Here is a 27,843-nt window from a genome sequence, read left to right as displayed (position 1 = left end):
GCAGCTGTAAAACCATTATAGCAAGAATTGTACATTTATACCTTCGTTTAGCAATATTGAGTGTATGGAAACGCACTAGTATACCTGCCAACCAAAAAGCTGCCCGAGAAAAAAAAGCCACTGGATGACCAGAAAGAACTAATTTATAAGTCTGTAGAAAGCAAAGTGGAAAGGAATTTTCTTTACCATAAATTAATTGTTCCCAAAGGAAAGCTTAGTATAAGTTTATCAATTACTTTTTGTTTATCAGTCATAACCTGCAATTTATTTTATTATTAAAATACTGCAATTTATTATTAGTTTATCTATCCTCATTCGTTTTTTTAAACTTTGTTAAGTACATAGACCTTATGTTCCTGACATACATCAATGCCGCAGAAAAATATGTTGCTTGTCCGAAATTTTTGCTGAATGTCACCAAAAAAACAAAAAAAAAACAAACGCTTCTCTCAGGAAACACGCCCTGTATACTGTGGGGTTAGGATAAAGCTAATAAAACACAGCTAAAGTAGAATACAAAAGTATAAGCCAATTGGGTTATTTGAAAAAAAAAGCAAAAAAGGGATAAATGGGGAAGAAGACTTGCTGCTGGTTTTGATTAAATTGCACCAATTAGAAGTTGAGTAAATGTCCTGTATCGCTTCCTTTCTTTGTCTTGATTTAACATGGTCAGAAGTGTAATTTGCTATGGGGCAGGGTGGGGGTCAACTGAACCTCTCGGACTCCAGTGCCATCTACTTTGATGATATTTTGTTAAGGAGTTTCCACGATAACATGCCTCCCCTGGCTTTCAAAATATTTGATAACCCTTTAGATAAAACAGAAGCGGTAAGATTTCGACCACTTACTGGCGCTCACACTCTTAGTTACAAAAAGTGGCGTCAATTCAGAGAAATTAGGGGAGGGGAACTGTATGTTCAAGGTCTGGGATGGAGCGATGGGGATATTTGTTTCTTTCTGAAATTTTTTTAAAGAAAAATATAAATAAGATGCTTCAATGAAAATACCAGTAAGGTCATTTTCCCAAATCTACAAGGACTCTTTTTTCGTCTTTTCAATGAAAATACCAAAAACGGTTATTCCAAAATCTACAAAGGTACACACTATTCTCCTAAACCCCTCTTTTTTCTATTTTTTCAATGAAAATATAAAATAAGAAATTTCAATGAAATCACTAAAACAGGTTATTTTCCAAAACCCACAAGGAGGCACCCTAAACCCCAACTGACGCCGCCACAAAAACTTCAATGTTTCTATAAAAAAAAAAAAAAAAAAAAAAAAAAAAGAATCATCCAGACTGCATGAAAACGGAAATAATTCCCAGACGCTTCACTTAATTTATGTTCTTAATGTTGTAAGAGGAACCATTTTCCAATTCACTGCTAACAGAAAACTAGCGACTAGACAAGTTAATTAAATTCGATAACACATCTAATTTCTGCAAAAAAGAGCAAATAACTTTCAATGTAATCTTAGAAATTCTGTTCCCGTAGTTATGTAATTTTTGCTACCCACTACATATTTCGTTTTGCGAAACTGATACTTAAACCACTATTATTCTAAATTACTGGGATGGAGGAGGAGCGTGGGAAGATGTGTTGGTCTCAGGCGTCATGGTGCTGCGGTGAGTTGTTAGTAGTAGTGCTATTCTTCTATATTAAGCAAAACACATCGATTTTTTAGTTTGTCATCCAATTTTTATTATGTTTTAAACAATTTTTTTATATGTTTCTGCTTATAGAAAAGGCGAATTGAACCAATATTCTCATGAAAAACTTGGTATTTAAGAAAGTCATTATATTTTCAGTATAAATAGTCGTTTCGGCTCTTTATCTAAAATATGCCTTCCTCCAAAATAATTACGTGTGTGTTTGCAAGGGATTTTTTTTTGACGGTTCATATTACATTTTAGTAAAAAGATGGCACCATTTTGAGTCTTGAATGCCTTATATAACATATTTATTCAAACAGCTACTCATTACCAACATTCAAAAGTCCATTATTTTTTTTTTTTTTTTACTATTTCTTTTTCTTATAAAATGGGCATCTAGTAACTTAAGACCTGCTGCATTGTTATATTCAATGAACCCCTGATTTTTTTTTGACGGTTCATATTACAATTTTAGTAATAAGATGGCACCTAAGCATCAAAATGGCAGCAAAAAAGAAAAAAAAAGTACAGTGCGAACATGCTAATAATAGGCATTTTATAGGCTACTTATTAATCGCAGGGGACGCCACTCTCATTCGAATGTATGCCCTATTTGATATCAATTACCACTTTACCTTCAAGGAGATATAAAACCAGAAACTAAACTTCTGTTTACTGAAATATCCAAGGCAAGAAAAGGAATTCTATTTCTTCTTGTAATTTCCCCCTAATAGCAATTTTAAAATAGGCTCCAGGGGCGTAGCAAGAAAAACTCCTCCAGGCGGAACATACCACGTTACTGAAATTTTTCTAGTGAAAAGAAACTGGGAAACCGGTTTTATCCCGTGAGAATTCGAAAAAGCAAATTGACTTTTATTTTTCTTGGAAGAGAAAAAGAAGAAGGCTAGTTGACAAATTTTCATCCCACTTGAATATCTAATTCGTTATAGTGCTCTGGACTTAAAAACAAAGATAGAGCTAAACCCGAGACCAATAAGTGGAAATAGTGTGTTTTTACGATTTCTCTATACAAGAGAAATGTATTTTTAAGAAACACTAAGAAATCGAAGACAACTATTGCAATTGCGTCTTAAATAATATTAAAATACACTATATTCTCGGCTAATTAAGTAGTAAAAGTTCCACGAAGGTCTGGATTTGTATATGCGTTATCATGAATGTCCAAAATTGGTGAATGACAACACTCACCGGTGGATGTTCGAAAGTACCCCTTTTTCTCCTTGAATTTAGTCAGCGTTGCCAGTCAACTTTTTTGGCTCTATGCAATGCTTGATGGTGACAGGTTAGGTTAGTATTTTCAATCATTTCTGAGATTTATAGCCTAATTTAACCTAACCTAAAGGGCCGACATGGTTTTTAACCCACTTCTGAGATTTATAGCTTAATCTAACCTAGCCCAACCTAACCTAGCTTTACTTTTACCATGAAAGCTTGCACAAGACTGAAATAGCTGATCCGCAAACCTAATTGAATCCTATTTTTCTGCATTATTTTTGTTTTGTTTTGGGGTTTTATAACGTTGTGTTTCGTTGTTTATTTTTCATGTTGTTTTCAGTAAATGATCTCATGTTCCATACTCTTTCTCTTTTTTCTTTTTATGTTAGCACATCCTCGCAAACTCCGCTTTTGTTGTGCTATTATATAAAAATGATTATTTTCAATAAAATTGCTCTACTACTACTACTACCACTACAAGCAGAGAAAAAGGGATTTCAGACATTCACTAGTGAATATCGACATTAACCAGACTTCGGATATTCACAGTAACATATGCATTGAGTAAGAGAACAGTGTGAAATTCCGTAACCTTTATTTCAAACTACATTTATCTCTAAAAATAACTGTAGATTCTGCTACTTGTTGTAATTATAGCGCAGTGCTCTTAACATGCTTACTGTACTTCGAAATAGTGTGGTAGAGCTGTACTTAGGTCCTTTTCTAAGATCACTTCAATCGTTAGCGCAGAAATACCATCAGCATAATTGTGTGATTTCAGCAATAGTTATCAGAATTGGCTTCACTGGTCAACACCAAAAACATATGTGGATGTTTAGGAATGAGGATAGTTTTTTTTTTCCAAATGAGGAAAGATTAAAAAAATAGAAAACCAAATTACTATTCTCAACTAAAAACTTTTCATAAAAGATAACTGAATAGATAAGGCAGTTCTAGCTATAAAGCAGAAATAAGCTCAAAATTGTTCAATGAGAAGTATAATTGATGAATTCCCAAAAAGATGAATTAAATTATGCGTGTTATCAGTTTCTAGCTTAGATCAGAAAAATCAGAACAACTCATTTGAGTCTCGAGTAAGATCTGGAAATTATTAATTTCAAACTATGAAAAAAAAAAATTATTAGAGGTTTATACAGGAAGAAAATTTTCTCCTGGGATTCGACTAATGACGAATTATTCTCTAAAATCAAACAGTTCGTGGTAACGAACTGTAGTAAGGAGCGACCCGGCTCAATAGTAACCGAAACTCTAAAAAATGGAATTTTTGATATCAATAGTTACATCAAAAGAACCACATTTTAATTCTTATTTTAAATATATAAGTTTCATCAAGTTTAGTATTATCCATCAAAAGTTAAGGGTCTGAGAAAACCCCTAAAACCCCCTTGCCTTATTTTAGAAAATAGGGGGAAGAACCCCTGAAAGTCATACAATCTTAATGAACACCATCAGATTTAACACCATCAGATTCAGCGTATCAGAAAACCCTAATGTAGAAGTTTCAAGCTCCTATCTATAAAAATGTGGAATTTTGCCTTTTTTTGCCAGAAGACAGATCACGGATGCGTGTTTATTTCTTTTATTGTTTTTTTTTTCCCAGGGGTGATCGTACCAACTCAGTGGTCCTAGAATGTCGCGAAAGAAATCATTCTAACGGAAATTAAAACTTCTAGTGCCCTTTTTAAGTGACCAAAAAAACTGAAGGACGGTTATTCTGAGATAACCATTTTATTCACCGTAGTCGAAAAACCTATTAACTATGTCTTTGGAGTCGACTTACTCCACCATAGTCCCCTTGGGAGGGGCTGCAAGTTACAAACTTCGACTAGTGTTTACATATAGTAATGGTTATTAGGAAGTGTACAGACGTTTTCACAGGGATTTTTTTGGTTTGGGGGGGGGGAGAGAAGTTGAAGGGGGTTACGTAGGAGGATCTTTCCATGGAGGAATTTGTCATGGGGGAAGAAAATTTCAATGAAAGGGGCGCAGGATTTTCTAGCATTATTTAAAAAAAAAATAATGAAAAATAAATATGAAAATTTTTCAACTGAAAGTAAGGAGCAGCATCAACGCTTAAAACGAACAGAAATTATTACGCACATGAAGGGTTCATCTCCTCGTAATACCTCGCTTTTTACGCCGAAGTATTTTTAGTAATTTCAACTATTTATTGTACGGCCTTTGTGATTCAGGGGTCATTCTTAAGGAATCAGGACAAAATTTAAGCGTTAGTGTAAAGAGCGAGGTATTGACAAAGGGGTGAATCCCCTTACATACGTAATTAAAACATACGAATATAGAAGTTCACTACGTAATTCAATTCGTAAGTTACGTATATTTTTTACTAATGAAAACGTTCGTAAAAAAATTTAAAGTTCTAGTTGTGTTTTTAAGTCATAAAAAAATTGGAGGGCAACTAGGCCTCCTCCCCCGCTACTTTTTTACTCAAAATCTTCCGATTAAAACTATGAGTAAGCCATTTGAAAAAAGCCATGCAAAAAATTAATACGCAAATTTAGTTTTAATTATTTATGTGCGGAGAGTCAAAATCAAAACATGCATTAATTCAAAGACGTTCAAATAAAACAAAATATAAAACAAAACAAAATAAAATAAAACAAAATAAAAAATATTTAACTGAAAGTAAGGAGCGAAATTAAAACTTAAAACGAACAGAAATTATTCCGTATAGTAAAGGGGTTGTCCCCTCCTCAACACCTCGCTCTTTACGCTAAAGTTTTTTTTATGGTTTTAAAAAGTAGAGTTGTGACAAAGAGTCAAACTTTAGCGTAATGAGTGAGGTGTTGAGGAGGGGACAACCCCTTTACGGAATAATTTCTGTTCGTTTTAAGTTCGTTAATGTTGCTCCTTACGTTCAGTTAAAAAAACTAATCTTTTCTTATTTAATCTTGACAAGAGCGCCTGCAAAATACACTTTTTTGTATTTTCTGATATTTCTATCAGCTGATAGAAATGTCTATCAGACATTTTTTGTATCAGCTGAGTCTCATCCACTTAGATAACTAACAAAAGACCAATTGTCTGCATTTTTGTAATATTTGAAACATATACGAGACTTCTTTTTTCTGTGGGGTCTTATTCTGTAGATTCTGTTGGCTGCTTAAGAACAATTTTGGGCCGACAAGGGCCAAAATGTCGTAAAGTAAAAATTCAGGGATGACAAATAAATTTCAAATTATTGAAAAGTTGAGTCCTTAACTTTGCTTTTGAAGGTATGCTCTAACACGGTGACGCTTTGGAACACAAAATACTCTACATAGGATTCCCGTCTCTCCTACGCTATTTAATCAACGGAAACGAACACAGACAGGCCTATCCGCGAAATCGCCGTGAGCCATTGTTGCTACTACAGAAGATAAGAAGTTTTCATTGATAAAAAGTTTTCATTATTTCTTTATTTTGATTGTGTTATTCGGAGCATCGCTTACTCAAGAACTGCCTTACAATTTTCAGTAATTAGTCGAATTAGTGAGAAACAGTCAAGGCGAGGAAACCATAGCGAAGGTACATGAGAACAATTGCATATATTTCTGTTTTTAGATGAATTTAGTATGAAACAAAATATAATCTAGTCTATATCAGGGACGCACATGGGAGAAGAATGGAGCTTGCCACCCACCCAAAATCTCGAGACATTTTTGATCTTTGAAAAAAGCCTTGAGCATTCAACGGAATAGAACGTATTGCTTAAACAAGTCCAAATTGTCCACACGCTAAGATAAAAGAATGATTATATATTATATATACATATATATATATATATATATATATATATATATATATATATATATATATATATATATATATATATATGTATAAATGCAGAGTTAGGCATCTATTTAGTATAAACAATAGCATCAGTTGAGAGGGAGCAGGGGGAGGGGGCATGGACTCCACCTAAGATTTCGAAAAAATGCACTTTTTAAGGGGTATTTTCATAGAAAATAAGCCAGTTTTGGTGCTCCTATAAAAGAAACTGAATAAACGACATATTTGCCTCCCATCCTAGATTTTCGTGAATTGACACCACTAAGTATAAATACAAGTTTTTCTAAGACAGTCAAACATGAAAGGGACTATCCATGTACGCCTACCAAAGCATGGAAAACCTAGCAAAAAGGTTTTGCAATAGTTTTGACGCATTCTCGTAGAACAGCTTGAAAGAGGCCAGAACCATAAAATTATATTTTACTACCCCAGCTTAAGAGAGGCCAAGGTTGACAGTTTTCTGCGTCATTCCCTAGGTTTGGCAAATAATTCTCTGTCTGGGTTATTGTGCATTATATCAGCAACTAAAAGCGAGAAAAAAAATCGCACAAAAAAAAAATTCAATGAAAGTAAAGAGCGAAATCACAACATAAAATGAACGGAAAATTTTCACTGCTCAGCCTGCGGATATTGGTCTATATTTATATACAACTGGGACTTTGTTTAAAAACAAGAAGATTTTTCCACCATTAAAATGTGAAGCTCTTTAAGATAATAGAAAATATGCCGTATTGGGATTTATTTTCCAATGGTTTGAATTCGTTTAATCTTTTACGAATTTTGTGAAACGAGTCCAATTGGACGAATGAGTTACTTTTAACTTTTAAAATGGATATTTGGCAATTATTTGGAGACAACTCCGAACAAGGCTGTCTTGGCAGAATTAGGACTATAGTTTAACTTGAGAAATTCAAATAAAGCTCCAAATTCCCCTCACTATAGACGTAATACCTGGATTCTCGAATACTATAGTGATTTATTATATCTTGAAATCCAGCAATACTATGGCAAATTTGCTACCTTTAAAAAATTTGCTTTATTAGCTATTGATACCACAACTTCTGAGACCATTGGATAGGTTCGCAAACCAGTTTACTATTTTTATATGTTGCTTACTGGCTTTTTTGTCATTAAAATAACATATTTTTGCTTGAATTTTGTTTGAATTTTCAGGGATCTGAATTGTAAGCCTATATTAAAAGTTATGGATACCATAGCTGATTAAAAACTAATAAATAGCCTTAGAAAGTACTTAATCATTTCTTACAGATTATCTTATGAATTTTTGGCTACTAAAACACAATTATTTTTTTTTCGTCCTAGTTTTGTGTTTTCAGCAAAGTGCCGTTTTACACAATCATACAAATACAGGGAAATATCAGCGGTCAATTTAAACAGTCAGTTTAATTACTATTACTGTTATATGTTACGTAGGCTGAGAAGTGACAATCTTTGTTCGTTACAATTTCACTCTTTCATAAAACTTGCATTTTTACAAATATTGAAGATCAACTTTGTTATCAGGACTAACGCTTACCTGGTCCGCATTGACAAGATCCATCCATAGGACTGCAAAATGCACCATTTTTACAGGTGCAGAATTTTCTGCATCCTTCACCATATGTGTATGTTGGACAGGGACGAGAACAAGTTGGACCATCCCATCCGGCGTTGCATTGGCATTCTCCTGTCCATGGGTGACACCTATAAAGAACATAGTAAAACATTGACAAACAGTACATGAACCTAACAAAAAAATAGAAATCTTAATTTTGATTACTTTATCCCTTTTCCCAACTGTATCCCTACTGTTGCTTTATTGCATTGTGGTATGTCAGAGAGACAATATAATTTATGCTACTTATGATTTTTTCGGTGTTATTGTACGGTGAATAATATCATACTGAACATTATTATGATAGTTGTTTACTGTTTGTGTGTATATTTTTTTTTTCGTTGAGAATGGCTTCCAGAAGTTAAGTCGAAATATTTGGACTATTATTATTGTCACCAACAATTTTTTCCCACCATCTTATTTTAAATATTATACCTGTTTTTTTATATATTTTTTTCCAGCGTAGGTACCTCTTAGTAATATTTCTAACCATGGCAGGCCTACATTTTATTTCCCGTCAAATCAATTACAAAAAGTATTTTTTATTGCATTATAATTTCTAGATATTTTCAACTTTTTATAGCTAGCACTTCATACGCTGGGGAAAGAACATCCAAATACCAAATTTTCAAAAATGAAACCAAATAATGTGAGCCAAAAAATGAGCAATCTTTTGTTTATAATCATAACATTCCTCACACACTCAAATACAAGAAAAACCAGAAAATGTCCCTATTCCATGCTTCAGTTTCCCAAACAACAAATTTATGCTTAAGTACAGAATTTCATTCTTTGCCTGATATAAATAGCATCTCATTTTTACAAGCAAGTGATCTGTCTCAATAGCTATGGTTACGTATGACTTGAGCTTTATTTATTTTCTATCTGAACAAGAGTATAAAAGACATCTCCTTGTCAATAGACAATTTGGGGTCAGCAGCTTATTAATGCCATTGATCTTTAAGGAGAACGATTTATAATCCTTAAATAACTTTCTCTTCTTCTCCATGGTCATAACTTTTTTTTTACCAAAAGAACTGTTTAAATTGCGTAGTGTAAAGTTACATAAGTAGCAAAGAAATATACGGAGCAATTAAAAATGACAAGGAAACATTTAACACACTCAATGATTTGCGAACTCATGCTGAAGTTCCGAGATAAGAGAATGAAAGACACATTTTCAATTTAAAAATGAATTTCAGAAAATAAAAAATGTCACTGACCCTACCTTTCACAAAATGTACACAGCAATTAGAAAAATAAGTCAAATAAAAATAAAAAGTCAAGCAGAAAATTTTACAGCAATGCAAAATATTCAACAGCTACAAACATACAGTATCTATAATGCCGTCAAAGTGCCTCAAATTTCACGTGAATCCGTGTGCTATCATACAAAATGTGAATGACACTCGAAAGATATATACACATTTCAAAATCCATATTTCAAAGAGCAGATTCCAGCAAGTTTCAAAATCCATCATCCTTTGTCCCTTTGCTCAAAAGTTTGTGCTTTACGAAATTTAAACGAGTTGGAGCAGATTCAGGCAAAGGTTGGAAAGGGGACATAACACTCTCTGAATCATCATTTTCATTTTCCATTGGCCCAAGGTACTAGTCCCATAAGTTTCATGGTGGTTGGAGAAAAACCATGTTATCTTTCTACTGAAAAACTGGCGGTGTTGGAGCTGCTATATTTCGACTTCATGCCCCAGTAAAACAGGTTGAAAAGCCTTGTAAATTTCCAGTTCAAATAAAGTGCAAAATGCATACCCTTCAACCATAATCTTCCAGTTGGTTGTGGGAGATTGTCGGAGTGTTTCAGGACCCCTCATCCCACTTTGGTTCTATCATACAGATTAGAAACCACAGGGTTATTCTGATTCAACCAAGGCGCTTTATTTCCAGCTTGCTGATAAGAAGCTTGGCAGTAGTATGAGGATTGGGGTATTTCTGAGGGGTCACAGTCCCACTTTGGTTCTAAAATCGTACATAATAAGAATCCTTGCTACATTCCTATTCAAATGAGGCGGAAAATTTCCACCTTTTGATGGCGACTGAGTCTGTCTACAGCTTAGACTTGGCTCGTTTTTGCACTTGGAAATCATTTTCTACTGAATCAGGACTTGGCAGATTTTCAGGACTTGGCTTATTTTCGCACCGCGTCATGAAAATTACTGAACAACACAAACTCTGCACATTTTTCAGTTTATTGAACTTTACGAACATTAAAGATCCACAAATTTTATCAAATACTAACATTCAATGAGCGTCTAATTATTTGTATCATTCACTTTTAATCATTCCCACTTCTCTACTTCTGCCTGATTTACAATGCACAAATTACCGCTTGCCAGAAATGGGGGATCTTGATTTTCAACGAAGATCAAGCAAAATCTCACCCGCTATTACATATTTTCATTTCATTTTAATTATAAATGGAATGGGAGAGTTGCCTAAGAAACCATTTGGGTCTCGTTAAGTATTTTAGTTCATCCTTTATCTGTACATAAATATTGCTAGATTGAAAATTAAAAATACACAAATTACAAATAGCTAATCTTCTAAAGTTCGGTAAAACCCTTGAGCTTCAAAAAAAGGAAGAATATCAGTATAAAGCCAAAGCACATTGTGCCCAATGTATTAGTCTACGTTTCTTAAATACCAAAAATAAAAAGCAAACAAATAGAAACAACAGTCATGTTCTAGTCAAGAAATTTGGGAAAACTTTATTAAAACAAGCTGTCCAGCTAGGAAAATGATGTTTTCTTTTCATTCCGACAACAATCCTAAAGTAAAAACAGCAGCTTAATAAACGAAATTTTACAACACAGGACCCATGCTTTTATTTCTTTTTGCATTACTAAAAGCCAAGGCTACTTAAAACATTTTCAAAATTTTGGTGAGCCGGTGATTAAGGTTATACCTTCAACTGAAAATTTTCGTTTCCAAATTGTTAAAATTATCTGATGGATTAAGCGAATACTCAGCATTTGCGTCAAGCAAAGATAGGAAGACAAGACAATTATTTCCCCAATTGACATCCTTGACTTAAATTTGACAAAATTATGAAAAAATAGCTTACAGTTTCATCTTTCTGACATTTATTGCAATTGCTACTTCGAAGCTGTAATACATAAAACTTTCTTATCATGACCAATTCAACTAATTGCATCATAAAAAAAGTGCAGGGACTCAACCTTGACAGACTGAATTCATAGGGGAATATTCACTCAGGGCCAAAAGACAAAGACTATCGACGTTACTTGGGAAGAGACACGGTTCTAGAATAATTTCCATTTTCCAGAGATCATTAGCTTTCATATAGAAACCATGGAATATGTATCCGGGATATATTAATGATATTTTCTTACAAAAGCCAAGAGGTCGAGAAATATGAACAAAATTGAACAAATAAATTATTACTACCCATTTTGGTAACAACCAAAATCATTACCCGTTATTACAACCTTTCTTTGTCTTTTAAGTAGAATACGAGAATAACGGTAGTTGGTTATTGAAACATTGTATCTTTAACAATAATCGTCAATGAATAATTTTGATAAATTATTATTGCCTCTTGGGGTATGATTCTATTAGTAAAGTTGAATTTGTTTTGTTGTAAGGTTTTTGGTGTCGATTAGGAAGTGCGATGTATTAGTTGTTTACTTTGTTATTTAGTCCTGTATTATTTTTTATGAATTTTTTCACTACCCACTCGGACAAGTTTTTTACTTCTTGTGTCTGGCTGTAAATACTGATTTTTTTTTAATATAAACCCCCCCCCCCTCTCTCTCTCTCTCTCTCTCTCTCTCTCTCTCTCTCTCTCTCTCTCTCTCTCTCTCTCTCTCTCTCTCTCTCTCTCTCTCTCTCTCTCTCTCTCTCTCTCTCTCTCTCTCTCTCTCTCTCTCTCTCTCTCTCTCTCTCTTTCTATCTATCTATCTATCTATCTATCTATCTATCTATCTATCTATCTATCTATCTATCTATCTATCTATCTATCTATCTATCTATCTATCTATCTATCTATCTATCTATCTATCTATCTATCTATCTATCTATCTATCTATCTATCTATCTATCTACTATCTATCTATCTATCTATCTATCTATCTATCTATCTATCTATCTATCTATCTATATTTATCTATCTATTTATCTATCTATCTATCTATCTATCTATCTATCTATCTATCTATCTATCTATCTATCTATCTATCTATCTATCTATCTATCTATCTATCTATCTATCTATCTATCTATCTATCTATCTATCTATCTATCTATCTATCTATCTATCTATCTATCTATCTATCTATCTATCTATCTATCTATCTATCTATCTATCTATCTATCTATCTATCTATCTATCTATCTATCTATCTATCTATCTATCTATCTATCTATCTATCTATCTATCTATCTATCTATCTATCTATCTATCTATCTATCTATCTACCCATCTATCTATCTATCTATCTATCTATCTATCTATCTATCTATCTATCTATCTATCTATCTATCTATCTATCTATCTATCTATCTATCTATCTATCTATCTATCTATCTATCTATCTATCTATCTATCTATCTATCTATCTATCTATCTATTCTATCTATCTATCTATCTATCTATCTATCCCTCTTTCACTTTTGACTCGTAATAGAAATTTCTTATTCTTAGGCTAAGATTTAACTTATGCTTTACTTGATGTTTATTATAATTTTTTCAAAGAATAATAATATTGAAAATATAACAGGGAGTTGACGGGGCCAGCCGGCACTCAACACTCAGTAATTTCTGTATGTTTCAAGTCTTTACGTTACTAAGTTTTTATAATTATTCTTTGCCTTCATGCAAAAAATAACCATTCTAAATTTAAATAATCAGTTAGATTTATATTTATATGGAATAGCTTGTTTCACAATATCAATGTCTAAGCAAAGACTGATATAGCTCCGATGTGTCATTTATTTATTTATTCCCCAGACCACTTTACATAGAAGGAGGAATCATAAACATTTCCAAAGTTAGTTCATTGAATTCAAAAATAAAAATTCCAGTAGCCAAGTGCTAAATAGGCATAAATAGATGGGGTTTATATTTTCTTTTAAAAAAATTCGTAAAACAGAACTTAAATTTATTGTGTTGATTTCAAAATTATATGCGTTAACTGGACGTTTTTAAGGGGCTCAAGACATGCACATTTTAGACGATTTAATCGATGTACACTGATCAGCAAAGATGTATTTACTCAATCAGAATCGGAGTTTAGGTGAAGGGGGGTCGAATATAACTGAGATTGATTTGTTTTGATTGTTTATGGGGCAAATCTACGAGATGCAGCTTTCTCTAATATTTCCTTGCGAAAAAAGACTTCAACTCGATCTAAATTAAACATTTACAATTTCATTGAAAAAGATGTAAATATTAGTCTTGGTGGACCTTTCAATTCGCGAGTTGAAAGATCCACGAAGATTACAAATAGCGTTCCACGGTGACCTTGAGGAGAGGCTCCCCTCGAAGAAATTATAGTCTAGTAAATAATACAGTAGATGTACTGGATTATAACTAAAAGATAATTCTTATGGGTTTGGTGGGACTGTTCAGGCTGGAAAACCTATTCCTAGCTAAGTTATCCATTATGAGTTGCCTATCCACAGTAGTATAATATTTGTAGGTGTGATATATAATAAGTTAGAGGTAATAGACTTGAGATTGGCTGTGCGGGATTTCGACGATTGTTGATGGAACAGCACTGCCAAGTCTGAAAACCATGATGTGACCAAAATGGGCCCAGGATTGCACAAAACCTTCATTCATACAGGAAGTCCCAGGGACTTCTTACAGTTCGATTCTAAGCTGCTTAAGAACTTCGTGTAGACTTGAGAGGATGTGTTCGTCCTCGTCTTGTGCTGGTTCTAGGACCATAGCTTTTCCTAATGATTTTTCCTAATAATCTAATGATTTAAAGAATATGAAAAATGTAACTTGGAATGTTACAATGTTAGAAAATAACTATGATATTGACATTTGACTGTCGATTTCAGACGCTTTGAACTGGACTTGTTAGGAGTTTCAGAAACTCATATCCAGGAGTAGTAAACATGAAATTAGGTCATATGGAATGTATCTATTCTGTAAGGAAAGATGAAGTGCATAGGCAGAGAGTGTGATTCATGATGGATAAGGATATGCTAAAAAGTCCAGTAAAATCAGAACACTAAAAAGAAAGAAAAAATCCCATTAACGAGTTAGACATAGTAACTAATCCAAATGAGTTAGACACAGTAAACTCGTTAACTCTTTTTTTTAGAGAGTTGATTTACCTATGGAACCATTGAGAGAAGGCAACTTCAACTAATTCTCTATTGGGTATGCCCAGTGCATAAAAGGCAAGAATGCACAGTCGATACAGCGGGTATCTATTTGGGCAAGGAACTTTTCACAAAATGTCAAGCATAAGCCATGATGAATAGATTGCAATCTTTTGACGAATTACGAATTGAGGAACTGAACAGTGACAACTTTACAAAAAGATACCTTATAACGGAGATAAAAACAAAAAGACAAAGTATCGTAACTTAACTCGCTTTTATCACATCCCTATGGCAAGAACCTTAAAGAGACTATCTCCAAACGAAAAAAGCTTAAGTTTTCTTTTTGTTAATACTTTTGCTATGTAATGAGCAGCCATAGGAATTGTAATTTTAATTGCATTATTATTGAAAAACAGAGAAAAATGTGCAGAGATCGAAATTGAAGAAACTTTACAGAAAAGGAACTGAAAACAAGCGAAAAGTAATACAAGCAAGCAGGAGTGTTGCTACTGCATATCTTGGGTTTTTGCAGGGGTGCTGCAGGGTGATAGTTCCCCCTCTTATTGCAAAAATGTTTTCTTTGTAGGATCACATTCATCTGCTTATTTTTGACATATTAAATAGTTCGTCATCTGTAAGGCGTTCTTTTAGAAGTTCTTGATAGCATTAAAAGAAATGGATTTTTAGCGCAAATTTAGGCGTCAAAAAATAAGGGCTTTACCCAAATAATAGCTGTCGGATGTTGATTATTCCAAAAAGTACAAGGGAGCTGATGAGAGAGGAAATGCAAGTTCATCTCCGACAGAAAACAAGAGCTCATATGGCACTTGTGACGAGGCATGAAGAGCTAAGAGCCAAGAGCTCATATGGTATGAGCTCTAACAAAATTCTAAGAATCAATAGATTGATTTAAAAGGAAAATCAGAGGCTTAATGCCGGTCGGGACTTAAAATAAGAGCTCTGAGTCATGATGTCCTTCTAAATGTCAAAATTCATTAAGATCCGATCACGCACTCGTAAGTTCATCCACACATAAATACCTCATTTTTTTCTAATTTTTCCCCTCCCCTTAGCCCCCCAAATGGTCGAATCTGGGAAAACGACTTTATCAAGTCAATTAGTCCAACTCCCTGACACACCTACCAATATCCACCAAGCTTCATCCCGATTCGTCCACTCTAAGCGTTTTCCAAGATTTCTGAATTCCCCCTCCAAATCCCCCCAATGTCAACAGATCTGGTCGGGATTTGAAATAAGAGCTCTGAGACTAGGATTCCCTCTAAATATCGAATTTCATTAAGATCCGGTCACCCGTTTTTAAGTTAAAAATACCTCAATTTTTCTAATTCTTCCAAATTAACACCCCCAGCTCCTCCAAAGAGTACGGATCCATTCCAATCATGTCAATCACGTATCTAGAATTTGTGCTTATTCTTCCCATCAAGTTTCATCCCAATCTCTCCAGTATAAGCGTTTTCCAAGATTTCTGTTTCCCTCCTCCAGCCCCCTATGTCCCAGGATCCAATTTGAGTCAAAAATGGAGCATCTGAGACATAAGATCCTTCTATATATCAAGTTTCATTAAGATCCGATCACCTATTCGTAAGATAAAAATACCCCAACTATCACGTTTTCTAAGAATTCCGGTTTCCCCCTCCAACTCTCCCCAATGTCACAGGATCTAGTCGGAATTTAAAATAAGAGCTTTAAAGCACAAGATCCTTCTAAATATCAAATTTCATTAAGATCTGGTCACCCGTTCGTAAGCTACAAATACCTCATTTATCCGAATAACCCCCCCCCCCCAACTCCACCAAAGCGAGCGGATCCGGTCTGGTTATGTCAGTCACGTATTTAAGATTTGTTTGTATTCTTCTCATCCAGTTTCATCCTGATCTCTCCGCTTTAAGTATTTTCTAAGATTTCTGGTCGCGCCCCCCACCCCCCCTAATGATGCTGGATCCGGTTGAGACTTAAAATAAGAGATTTGAGTTACAAGGTCCTTCTAAATATGATGTTTCATGAAAATCCGATGACTCCTTCGTAAGTTAAAAATACATCATTTTTTCTAATTTTTCAGAATTAACCCCCACCCCCAAAAAATAGATCAGCTACGTTCCAATTATGTCAATCAAGTATCTAAGACTTCTGCTTATTTTTCCCACCAAGTTTCATCCCGATCCCTCCACTCTAAGCATTTTCCACGATTTTAGGCCCCCCAACTCCCCCCAATGTCACCAGATCCGGTCGGAATTTAAAATAAGAGCTTTGAGACACGGTATCCTTCTAAATATCAAATTTCATTGAGATCCGATCACCCGTTCGTAAGTTAAAAATACCTAATTTTTTATTTTTCAGAATTAACCCCCCCCCCCCCAACTACCCCAAAGACAGTGGATCTGTTCCGGTTATGTCAATCATGTATCTAGGACTTGTGCTTATTTTTTTACTGAGTTTTATCCCGATCCCTTGGAAAACACTTGGAAAGTGTTTTCCAAGATTTTAGGTTTCCCCCTCCCAAATCACCCCCAATGTCACCAGATCCGGTGACCAGATCCTCTGAGACACGATATCCTTCCAAACATCAAATTTCATTAAGATCTGATCAACCGTTCGTAAGTTAAAAATACTTCATTTTTTCTATTTTTTCCAAATTAACCGGCCCCCCACTCCCCCCCCCCCCCTAGATGGTTAAGTCGAGAAAATTACTATTTCTAATTTAATATGGTCCGGTCCCTGATACGCCTGCCAGATTTCATCGTCCTAGCTTACCTGGAAGTGCCTAAAGTAGCAAAACCGGGACCAACAGAGAGACAGACCGACAGAATTTGCGATTGCTATATGTCACTTGGTTAATACCAAGTGCCATAAAAAAGCAAGAACAAAAGCCACTTTCACCAAAAGGACAAGTTCGGTATATATTCTGAACAAATTTGTGTTATCTATTAAGTCAGTATGACTCACCTAGCCCTAACCATTTTACAGTAAAAAAAAAAGCATTCTTAAAAACAAAAAATCTGTCTAATTTCAAAAATATTTAGATCTTACCTAAGCAAACCTTGACCGGTACTTATTATTCAATTTTGATAAATGAGGCTTGTTTTGATCATTATTATTATTATTTATACTGCAGTGTAACGCTGCACTATCAGTTAAACTAAAAAAAAATTTATTTCAATTAAACCCATTCTAAAGTACCGTAGCTTATTTTCTTATCAGCTTATAATACTCCCGGGACAAATGTGTATTTAAATAATCATGGGAATAGAGATCCCTACCCCCATAGCCTCAATTGCTTTTTCTAGTGCATTATCAGAAAGGGTAGAAGCTATACAAAGACATAAGATTTGAATCCTACAATCTATTATACTGTAATACAGTCACTAGCGAAGCTTGTTCCCAAATCTGTTTTGCCGTCTTCTGCCACCTTTAATCTTATAAAAAAAACACTGAATTTCACATTGGATTTTAAACCAATCATTTTCTAAAAGCCAGTCAAACACAAATTTCACACTTACAGGAGTTTCAACTGAAAAATAGTTGGGAATAATACAAGAGGGAAGTCTTAGAAAAATTGCATTTCCACGGGTCTGAACATAAGGCATAAAAAAAAATTAACTCCTCTCTTAATTAACTCCTTAAGGCAGATTATTTAGCAAAAATATTAAATTTTAAAAAAACTAAGTGTTTTGTAGTGTATAGGAGTATTTTTTTTTAAACCTTTGTTTAAGTGACAGGTCGAGCAATAGCATAAATGTCGGAACTAAACAAATAAAACTTTAAAAAGGCTGTTACAAAACAGCTGCTGTGATTTCAATGGTGTTGCATAATTTTTGAATTCAGATTTATATCTCATTCTTCCTGCATTAGTCCAGTTCAAATAACAATGTAAATCTGTTCTTAGTATCTAATTTTGTCCTCGTGATGCTTGAACTTGTGTTGTCTTCTTCTATTAATAACAAAAATGATTTTTAGGCATTTCTTAAACGCATATAAAAACAATGCTAAAAAAGGTAAAAAAAATAACACTAAAAAACAAATATTCATTTCATTTACTCTTATCATTTCAGCCCCACCAACAATACTTATCCTGTAAACTATACCCTTTCGACCTATAACGTCAAAGCTCAAAGCTTTTATCACAGCTAACGTTATGACTCAAAAAGTAAGGTCAGCCAGAATCGCTGCATCTCCAAATGGGTGCCTGTTGAAATTTATGGGAAAAACACGGAAAACGTCAGATAATTTGCCCCCAATCACGCACAACACGTCGGCTGAGAATCAGGCGGAGAATCAGAAAACCCGCTACATGTGCTACAAGCCCTATTAGTCCAGCTTTCTTCTTCCATGTAACCTTGTTTCCATCTTCCATGTAACCTTGCAACTTCAAAACACAATCAGTCTACTCTACAAAAATTTGCGTGGAATACATTTGGTTTTCGAGGACCGTCTTCAGAGAGGAGATGCTAAGCCTGTCAATCGTTAATTAATCATTTTGGAAAAGGTACGCTAATATTTTCTCCGCCATATCCACGCCAAAATCATTTAAATGTTGCTGTTAAAATATCCACAAGTCATCCTGAATTTTACGCTAATAACATTTTAGCACATGTAGGTTTCCAGTAGTTTAATTAGTATCATGAGACGACATGCAATTAATAAGTAGACCACATGAATCAATTCGAAAAGTCTATGACTAAAGGTCTTTAATTAAATGCCTAACAATCTATAGATAATTCATCAAACTCATTCTTCGTTTATCTTCCTGGATTTGACAAAGTATTTAAGGGGATAAAATGTTTCCATACGAGAAATTGGAATCAGAGGGGCAAATTCTATATTACAGCCATAAATCAAATTAAATTTGAAAGATAAACATGTAGCAGAGAGAAAATTGAAGTCACCCATCTTCAAATCCCACCTCAACAAAAAATCAAAATTCCTTAGATAGAATAACAGACAGGGATTTATGCAGTTTGCGAAGGAATTAAAGAAGAAAACATTTCATCAGAGAAAAATAAGTAATTGAGTTTGATGCAAATTAAACAATACCAAATATTAAGAGCAATTAAGAGTCATCTGGAGGTTTTTAATTAGCTAGACACGCTTTTAATGATAATTTTAGTTTCTAGCCTACAAGGCTAAACCAGCCAACTCAAAATTAGCCAAAACAAATCCTTTCAGACCAATGTTTTCACAGTTTTAGAAAATTGACAACAGCCGTTCCTTTAAAAACTGTTCGATGGATCACAGATCCTTTAACTAGAATTAAAAATCAGCAATACTTCAGAGATATGAGTGACACCAAAAACATCCCTGGCAAAGTGTTGCATACATACATACTGCTGCGATTAAAATGCATTTTACAAACAATTTTATCTTCGGGTATAATGCCTACATGTATTTTTTAATACTATTTTTAAGTAAATTTACGCATCTGCTGGGGCTTACATCGATTTTTTTTTCTTTCTTTTTATGTGGTTTATAAGTAGTCAGTGCAAGTCTCGTCTCATCCTCCACACATGATTTTACAAGAAATTTTGTTTCGAGAACAAGCTGACTGTAAAAAGCTATTTCACATTCTTTGGCGGATGTGATTGTGAATAGAATCAGCAAAACAAAAAACTGCAAAACATCAGCAAAAGCTATACCGTCTCATTCCAAAACCACAAGAATGATGTTCATGATAAGAATGTTTAGCTTCCTAACTATATACTATATTTCATTTACTACAAAAATATAATGTTCTTGTATTAGATTTTCATCTGATGGTAAATAATAAATATAGTAAAGTAAATCAGTAACAGTAAATAAAGTACAACAGTAAATCCATGGCATCTCTCCAATTCGCCTATTTTAGGAGAATAGCCCAAAAACTTCTTTCGCTAAGGAATTATCTAGGCTATTTCCTCACTTAAGGAAAATTGTCACCGATGTTAATCTGATATTATCAGTACAAGATTTCTACTTATAAGATGAGGCGAAGTTCTTTTTCTCTAATTTTAGATTTTACTAAATTAAAACGAAACAAGTTTTCCAACTGAAAGTAAGGAGTAACGTTAAAGCTTAATACGGAATGAATCATTCCGTTTATGAAGGGTGTGTTCCCTCCTCAATACCTTGCTCTTTACGCAAAACCTTTTTTAGATTTTTAAAAAAGCTTCTTATTCCAATCAAACGACCCTTGTGTTTCAGGAGTCGTTCTTAAAGAGTTGGAATAAAAAATCAAACTTAAGCGTAAAGAGCGAGGGATTGAGGAGTTGGTAGGCCATTCATACATGGAACAGTTTCTGTTCATTTTAAGTCTTAATGTTGCTTCTAGACTTCAGTTGAAAAAAACTTTTTTATTTGATTTCTGAGTGTTTTCTAAATCATGCTGGGAAATCCATCTCACCCCTCCGTGAGAAATTTCATCCGAAAAGTTCTTCTAGCGGAAAATATTCATTTTTAACGTTGCTTTAAACTCTCAGTTGAAAAAAAAATCTGTCTTTTTTAATTTATGTTTGAACAACGGGGAAATTGCATAGTTTACAGCCCTTACCCAAGGAGCTGTGGGGGTCATATCTTCCCCAGAGACACACTTATTGGACCTTTAAACTATGCTGAACTATCTCAAAATTTCTATCAGATGTCTTTGGGGAACAAACGGGTGTAGGAGGGGGAGCTAGATGAATTGATTCTTAAATTCCACATTGGGAAGATAGGACGATGAGCTGAGGTCCGTTCTTCAACTTACATTGCTGTATTTGATGGTTCACAGGTGCATATTCCAGTGCATCCAGGGCCATAAAGGTGTTCAGCACAAGCTCTTTCTTCACAGTGGACTCCATGCCATCCGTCAGAACAACGACAGCTTCCATCAGTTAATGAACATTTTCCTCCATTTCGACACTGACAGACACCTTCACAATTCTTTCCGTACCGACCAATCGGACATTGCTCTTGGCACTAGAAAATTAAAATTAACAAATACAGAGCTCAAGAAATAACTCCCTCAGGCTCTCTTACATTTATTAACATTTATTGTCAGAAAACGAGATTGAATAATAAACAAAAGAAAACACACAACTAATCAAATACCCAGAAAATCATGTTTTTTCTTTCACCAGAGAGCAGAGCCCGAAGGCTGGGAGAATACCAACACCGAACATAGAGAATCCTCGAAGATCAAATACATAATCAACAAAATAATGAAAAGCAAGGAAAGAAAGAAAAAGCAAAGTGCAGGGGGAAAAGAAAATGAATGATAAGAACAGAAGAAAACGAAGCAACAAATAGCAAAATAATTGAAGAACATTCAATGGGAGAAAATAATAAAAATAATAGCCAACAGCTTATAGGATTAATTCGGACCAAATTAAACTCGATGTAATTCTCTTTACCCTTATATCTAATTAAATGAAAGACTAGACTTCCAAATGAAAGTAAAGAGCGACAATGAAGCTTAAAATCAACAAATATTATTCTGGATTTTAAGAGGATATCTCCTTTTTGCTCACCACTTCCCAAATAAAAAAATATACATACTAAAATTTTACTAGTGCTTTCTAGAAAATATTTCTCGATGCAAGAATTGTTGCCAGTTGCTATTTGCAGGTATTTTACTTTACCTTTTCATAATATCTGACATTTTTCACATGATTCACTCTCATAACATTGACTCTTCATAACATTTACTCTCATAACATTGACTTAAATAATATATGAACTATAAGTTTCAACACTACAATTAAATGCCCATTGACAAGGCCCTCAATTCTTGAGGAATTGAGAAGAATACTTTCTAATCATTGTCCTTGTAAGCTTTCGTTCATGGAGTACCGTGGAAATAAATGGAACTTAAGCATGAACATCCAAAATGTTGAGAAGGAGGAGACAGGGAGCTTCCTCAAGTAAAGAATCATTTCTGTTCCTTTTGAGTCTATATAATGATATTTACTTTAATGAAAAATAATATTTTGTTGAATTATTTCGTACCACAAAAGAAGTCCAAAAAAGCTATTGCGTGAAAATTCTGAGATAGTCAATTGACTTAGAATTATCAAAAAACTATACGCATATCGAGCCTCGAGTTTCAGAGACAGTAATGCCGTAGGGTAGCGCATTCGTTTTTAAAAGGTGCAGGTAATCTTACAAAATAAGGCTTAAGGCCGCGCCGACGTCCAGAAATTATACTCTCTGTTCAGTTCTTTTTCAATTGCGGCAAATCGACAAACACTCAAGGTTATCAGATTTCACTGCCGTCATTAAACTCAAGGGGTTTCTCACTGAAAATTATGATTAATGTATATTCATTCTTCGTAATTCGACAAATAAATAGGAATATTTATTCGGAAAAGAACTATTATTCGAGGAGAAAATTAGAGAAATTATTATTCCAGATTTTTTTTTGGAGGAGGGGGGTTCAACTCTTACGAAAGAAAAACCAGGAAAACACAGGAAAATTAAACATTTCGCTGAGAAAATTAAGCATTATACAAATTTAAGGTGGGTGAATCCCTCGCCTGCGTGTGTGCCTGTGGTCTGGTCATCATTATTTGCCAGGAGACGCGGTATAAAATTGTGGAAATTACAAATAAAAAGTACATATTTTCGGGTTTTACTTCATGCAGACCTATTTAGAAAAATATAATTTAAATAATTGCTCGCAGCGAAGTGACAAATTTATTTCATTTTATCAAAAAGTTCGTGGTAACGAACTGTACTAAGGAGCGACCCGGCTCAATAGTAACCAAAACTCTAAAAAACGGATTTTTGATACCAATAGCTACATGAACAAAATCGCATTTTAATGCTGACTTTAAATATATGAGATACCTATCTAAAATTACGAGTAAGAAAAATTGCCTTATTTTAGAAAATAGAAGGAAACACCCAATAAAAGTAATAAAACCAAAATTACACCCATCCGAATCAGCCTATCAGGGAACCCTACCGTGGAAGTGTTAAGCTTCTATCAGCAAAAATATGGATTTTTTTTCAGGGGTGATTATATCGAACCAGTTGTCATAGAATGTTGCGAGCGGGCTCATTCCAACGGAAATGAAGTTATATACAAGTTAATTATATATAAAAAAATGAAGTATATAGTACCCTTTTTAAGTGATCTAAAAAATTGGAGGGCACCTAGGCCTCTTCCCACGCTAATTATTTTTTCCACAGTCGCCCGATTAAAATTCTGAGATAGCCATTTTATTCAGCATAGTCGAAAAACCTTATAACTGTGTCTTTGGGGACGACTTATTCCACCAGAATCCCCGTGGAAGGGGCTACAAGTTACAAACTTTGATCAGTGTTTATATAGTAATGGTTATTGGGAAATGTACAGACGTTTTCAGGAGGATTTTTGGTTGGGGGGGGGGGGGTGAGAACAGGGGGTTATGTTGGGGGAACTTTTCATGGATGAATTTGTCATGGGGGATGAAAATTTCCATGAAGGGAGCGCAGGATTTTCTAGCCTTATTTCAAAATAGAACAATACAAAAATAAATATGAAACAGTTTTTTCAACTGAAAGTAAGGAGCAGCATTAAAATTTAACACTAACAGATTACAGATGTTCGTTACGTAAGCTAACTCGTTCGTAAGGGACTGCAGCCAGGAGGTATATATTATAGAAAAAAGCTTCTTATTGATGAATAGAAAATTTTTTGCTCTATTTTTTGATACCCACAACAACAATGTCAAGCATAGCAATCTAGAATGCAAACCCGAAACAGGTTTTATAATTATTTTGGAATTATAAAAAAAATAATTGTCGGCTTTAAGATTTGATTATGCCAAAATATTCACCAGATTTTTTTACTTCTATTGACATAAAAACCGCCAAAATCACTAATTCAGGAACGTCAGGCAAACTCCAAATGTTTAACATGGGAGGTATAGGAAGATTCTTTGCGAGTCCGTCCAGCCTTAATATAGACATTCATTTTAGCCAAAAAAGACTGCTCCCAGCAAAGCGGCATTTTCAGCCGATTTGCTCCAATTACTTAACAGACAAAAGTAAACATTCCCCTTTTACAAAAGAACTAAAGAAATCATGATGAAAAATACCTTGAAGAAAAAATCTCTTAAAAAACGACTTGAAAAAAAAAATGTCTTAAAAACGACTTGAAATGTATTGGAACGTCTTGAAAAACGTCTTGAGGAAAAATGTCCTAAAAAATACGTCTTGAAATGTTTTGGAACGTTTTAAAAAATGCCTTGACGAAAAATGTCTTAAAAAACGTCTTCAAGTGTCTTGAAAAATATCTTGAAGAAAAAATATCTTAAAAAGCGTCATGAAATGTCTTGAAACTTCTTGAAGAAAAATGTCTTAAAAAACGTCTTGAAGAATTTTTTTTTAAACGTCTTGAAATGTCTTGATACGTTTTGAAATGTCTTGAAACGTCTTGAAAAAAAATGTCTTAAAAGAACTACCCTGCTTGACAAGTGGACTCTAACAAACCCTATTACATAACACTACACACTCTATTATGTAACACTCGAAGAAATCCTGGGGTCCAGAAGCCCCTGAAAGTGTTTTAAAGGAAATCCTTGGGGTAAAGAAGGCCTGGCCCTCGTAGATATTTTTAAGAACAATCTTAGGTGTTTTAAGCACTCGAAGACAACCATGCCGTAATATGCACCTGCATCTCTTAGAAAATCAATAACACCTGCGTCTTGAGGGGGTCGCTGTTCAACTTAAATCAATAAAGGAAGAAAGGAATAGTGGCTATGGGCGCCGTAGAATTTGTTGATAGGATACTACTGGCGGAATTATGCAGGGGCTATTTTCCACGTGTTTTGATTTCCGGGAAATAATTTCCACGGAACGGGGTACCTCTGGAGTGATCGAGAAACCGATTAGAGATTAAAGTCTTATTCAAATGAAAGGATACTAAGGAGAAATTTTCGGGTTGAATCTCAGGGAAGATGGAACTTTCTGGAGGGAATTTGACGGGGGGAAGGTTTAATTTATGTTGGATGAAATTTCACCGAAGGAGATTTCTGTGAGTGGAAGGGTTGCCATGTCCATGCAAGAAGGGTGTCCCCTCCTTATCTTGCTCTTTACGCTAAAGTTTGACTGTTTGTCCCAATTTTTTAAGGGCAGTTACTGAAACATACGGGCTTTTTAATTAGAATAGGAAGCTTTTTAGAATTGCTAACAGCTTTAGCGTAAAGAGTAAGGTAATGAGGAGGGGAAACCCTTCATATGAGAAATAAATCTTTCGAAATTAATTTACTTGTTTTGTTTTTATTTTTCATGTACGGTGAACCAAATTCGAACCTGCATTAATTGCAAAATGTCCAAAAATTAAATAAAAAACAAGTTTTTTGATTGAAAGTAAGGAGCAACATTAAAAATTAAAACAAACAGAAATTATTCCGTAAATGAAAAGGGATTGTTCTCTCCTCAACACCACACTCTTTACGTTAAAGTTTTTATTGTTTTATAAAGTAGAGTTGTGACAAAGAGTCAAACTTTAGTGTAACGAGCGAGGCGTTGAGGAAGGAACAGAACCTTTCATATATTCAAGGGAGAAAAGGGGAGAAGGTAGAATCTATTGCTTGTCCTATGTGTGGATCTCAGGATGAAAGTTTAATACATTTTTTGTGTGAATGTGTCGAATTGAATGAATGGAGGCGAGAGATGTATGGTAAAGAAAAATTGAATGAGATATGGATGGTAGATAGAATGAATTTACGATTCGATGTAATGATCCCTATCGCTTTTCTTTTAACCACATATTTCCTTGTCCATTACTTTGGTTTAGGATTCGCTATGACGCTTGTTCTCGCATGTTTCCCAGTTGCAGATCTTACTTGCGCTTCATTTTTGTGCATAATTACCTTAGACATTTTTCCATGCTTTTTGTTTTAAGCGTCCGGATTCATTCAAAACCATGTGTAATTTGACATGATGTCATCGATATAAAAAAACATTTCCTCCCTAGGTTTTTGTTAGTTGTTATAGTTTTGCTTTATTTGCGTTGTCGCATTCAGTTTAGTTTCTAAAATGCCTATATATTTTTCTTTCGATTATTGTCTTTACAAAAAAAACAATGGTATAAAATTTATCGTGTGTTTTCGATTTCATACTCAGTTTTTACATATAGTAGTATGTCCTATGTAGCATCATATTCCCATATCTCAAAAAATTTCAACTACTAGTCGAAAAGTAGTGTCATATTCGGATTCATATCATTAAAACACTTTTGCCAGGGGAGAACTACCTGAATCGTCAGACCTTTTTAGTTTTCAGTTCTATAGATTATGACCAAGCTATTCCTTAATAGCAAGGATAGGTATACCTATCCTTGTATGATATACCAGATAAATACAATATAGTAATTAGTGCTATGTACACGAACAATGTTACTGCGGTTACAATAGGAAATTAGGTTAGTAGCTGGATTAATGTTAAATCATGAGTTGATCAGGGTGTTATTCTGTCCCCATTTACATGATTCACTTTGATGGACTTTGTCCTAAGGAAGATGGCAAAGACTATTGGAAAGTATGGGATCATGGGGGAAAGTAGAACTCTCCGTTCAGACTGCAAGAATAGGTTTGAAAATTAATGTTTAGAAGACTAAGTTGCTTAGACTAGGAATAGGCTAAATGATGGTGAAGAGGCAATGTTCGGTAAAGGGAAGATCGAGAAAGTGGATAGCCTCACTAAGTTGCTTAGACTAGGAATAGGCTAAACGATGGTGAAAAGGCAATATTCGGTAAAGGGAAGACCTAGAAAGTGGATAGCTTTACTTACCTCGGTCGTATTATTAGCAAAGATGGTGGATTGACAGAAGATTCAAAAAGTAAAATAGCCAAGACCCAGGGTGTTTCTTGTGAATTTCCATTGTGTTCCCTTGATGCAAGTACATACAATTCAAGGCAACTTCAAGGAATAAGAAGAACAGGAGTTTTTGGCCCACTTTAGGTAGGCTAGTATCGTTCGGAAAAGTTTGTTTTTTTACCTTTTTTGGCGCTCTATTTTCAAGCGAATCAATTTTCAGGTTATCTCTTGGTATAGGGACTTGAGGATAGAAATTTCAGGCTTACTGAAATTTAATAGTGTTTGGTTCTTTCTCGAGGCCTATACCCCAAACTAGACTTTCACTTGCATACTAGCGGTCTCTTTGGTTCAGGGTCTTCGGCATTTAAGTTCCAAGTCAGGATGTAAGTTCCTAGAAAGGATTTCAGCTTACTTTAACGCCACTCAAACACCTTTA

The 27,843-nt window shown here is 34.4% G+C and overlaps 1 protein-coding gene across 6 annotated transcripts in view; it reads right to left on the bottom strand.

Annotated features, from left to right (window-relative positions):
- Window positions 1-27,843, bottom strand: part of LOC136031270 (protein draper-like) — a 237,994-nt gene that overhangs the window by 88,028 nt on the left and 122,123 nt on the right. For all 6 annotated transcript variants that reach the window (XM_065710702.1, XM_065710704.1, XM_065710706.1 and 3 more), the window contains exons 8-9: window positions 21,367-21,578; window positions 8,235-8,401 (exon numbers count right to left, since the gene is read on the bottom strand). In XM_065710702.1, the coding sequence (XP_065566774.1) occupies window positions 8,235-8,401; window positions 21,367-21,578 (379 nt within the window). The remainder of the gene's footprint in view (window positions 1-8,234; window positions 8,402-21,366; window positions 21,579-27,843) is intronic.

This window comes from Artemia franciscana, chromosome 9, assembly GCF_032884065.1.
Source record: "Artemia franciscana chromosome 9, ASM3288406v1, whole genome shotgun sequence".
Lineage (NCBI taxonomy): Eukaryota > Metazoa > Arthropoda > Branchiopoda > Anostraca > Artemiidae > Artemia > Artemia franciscana.
This window is presented reverse-complemented; position numbering and strand designations above follow the sequence as displayed.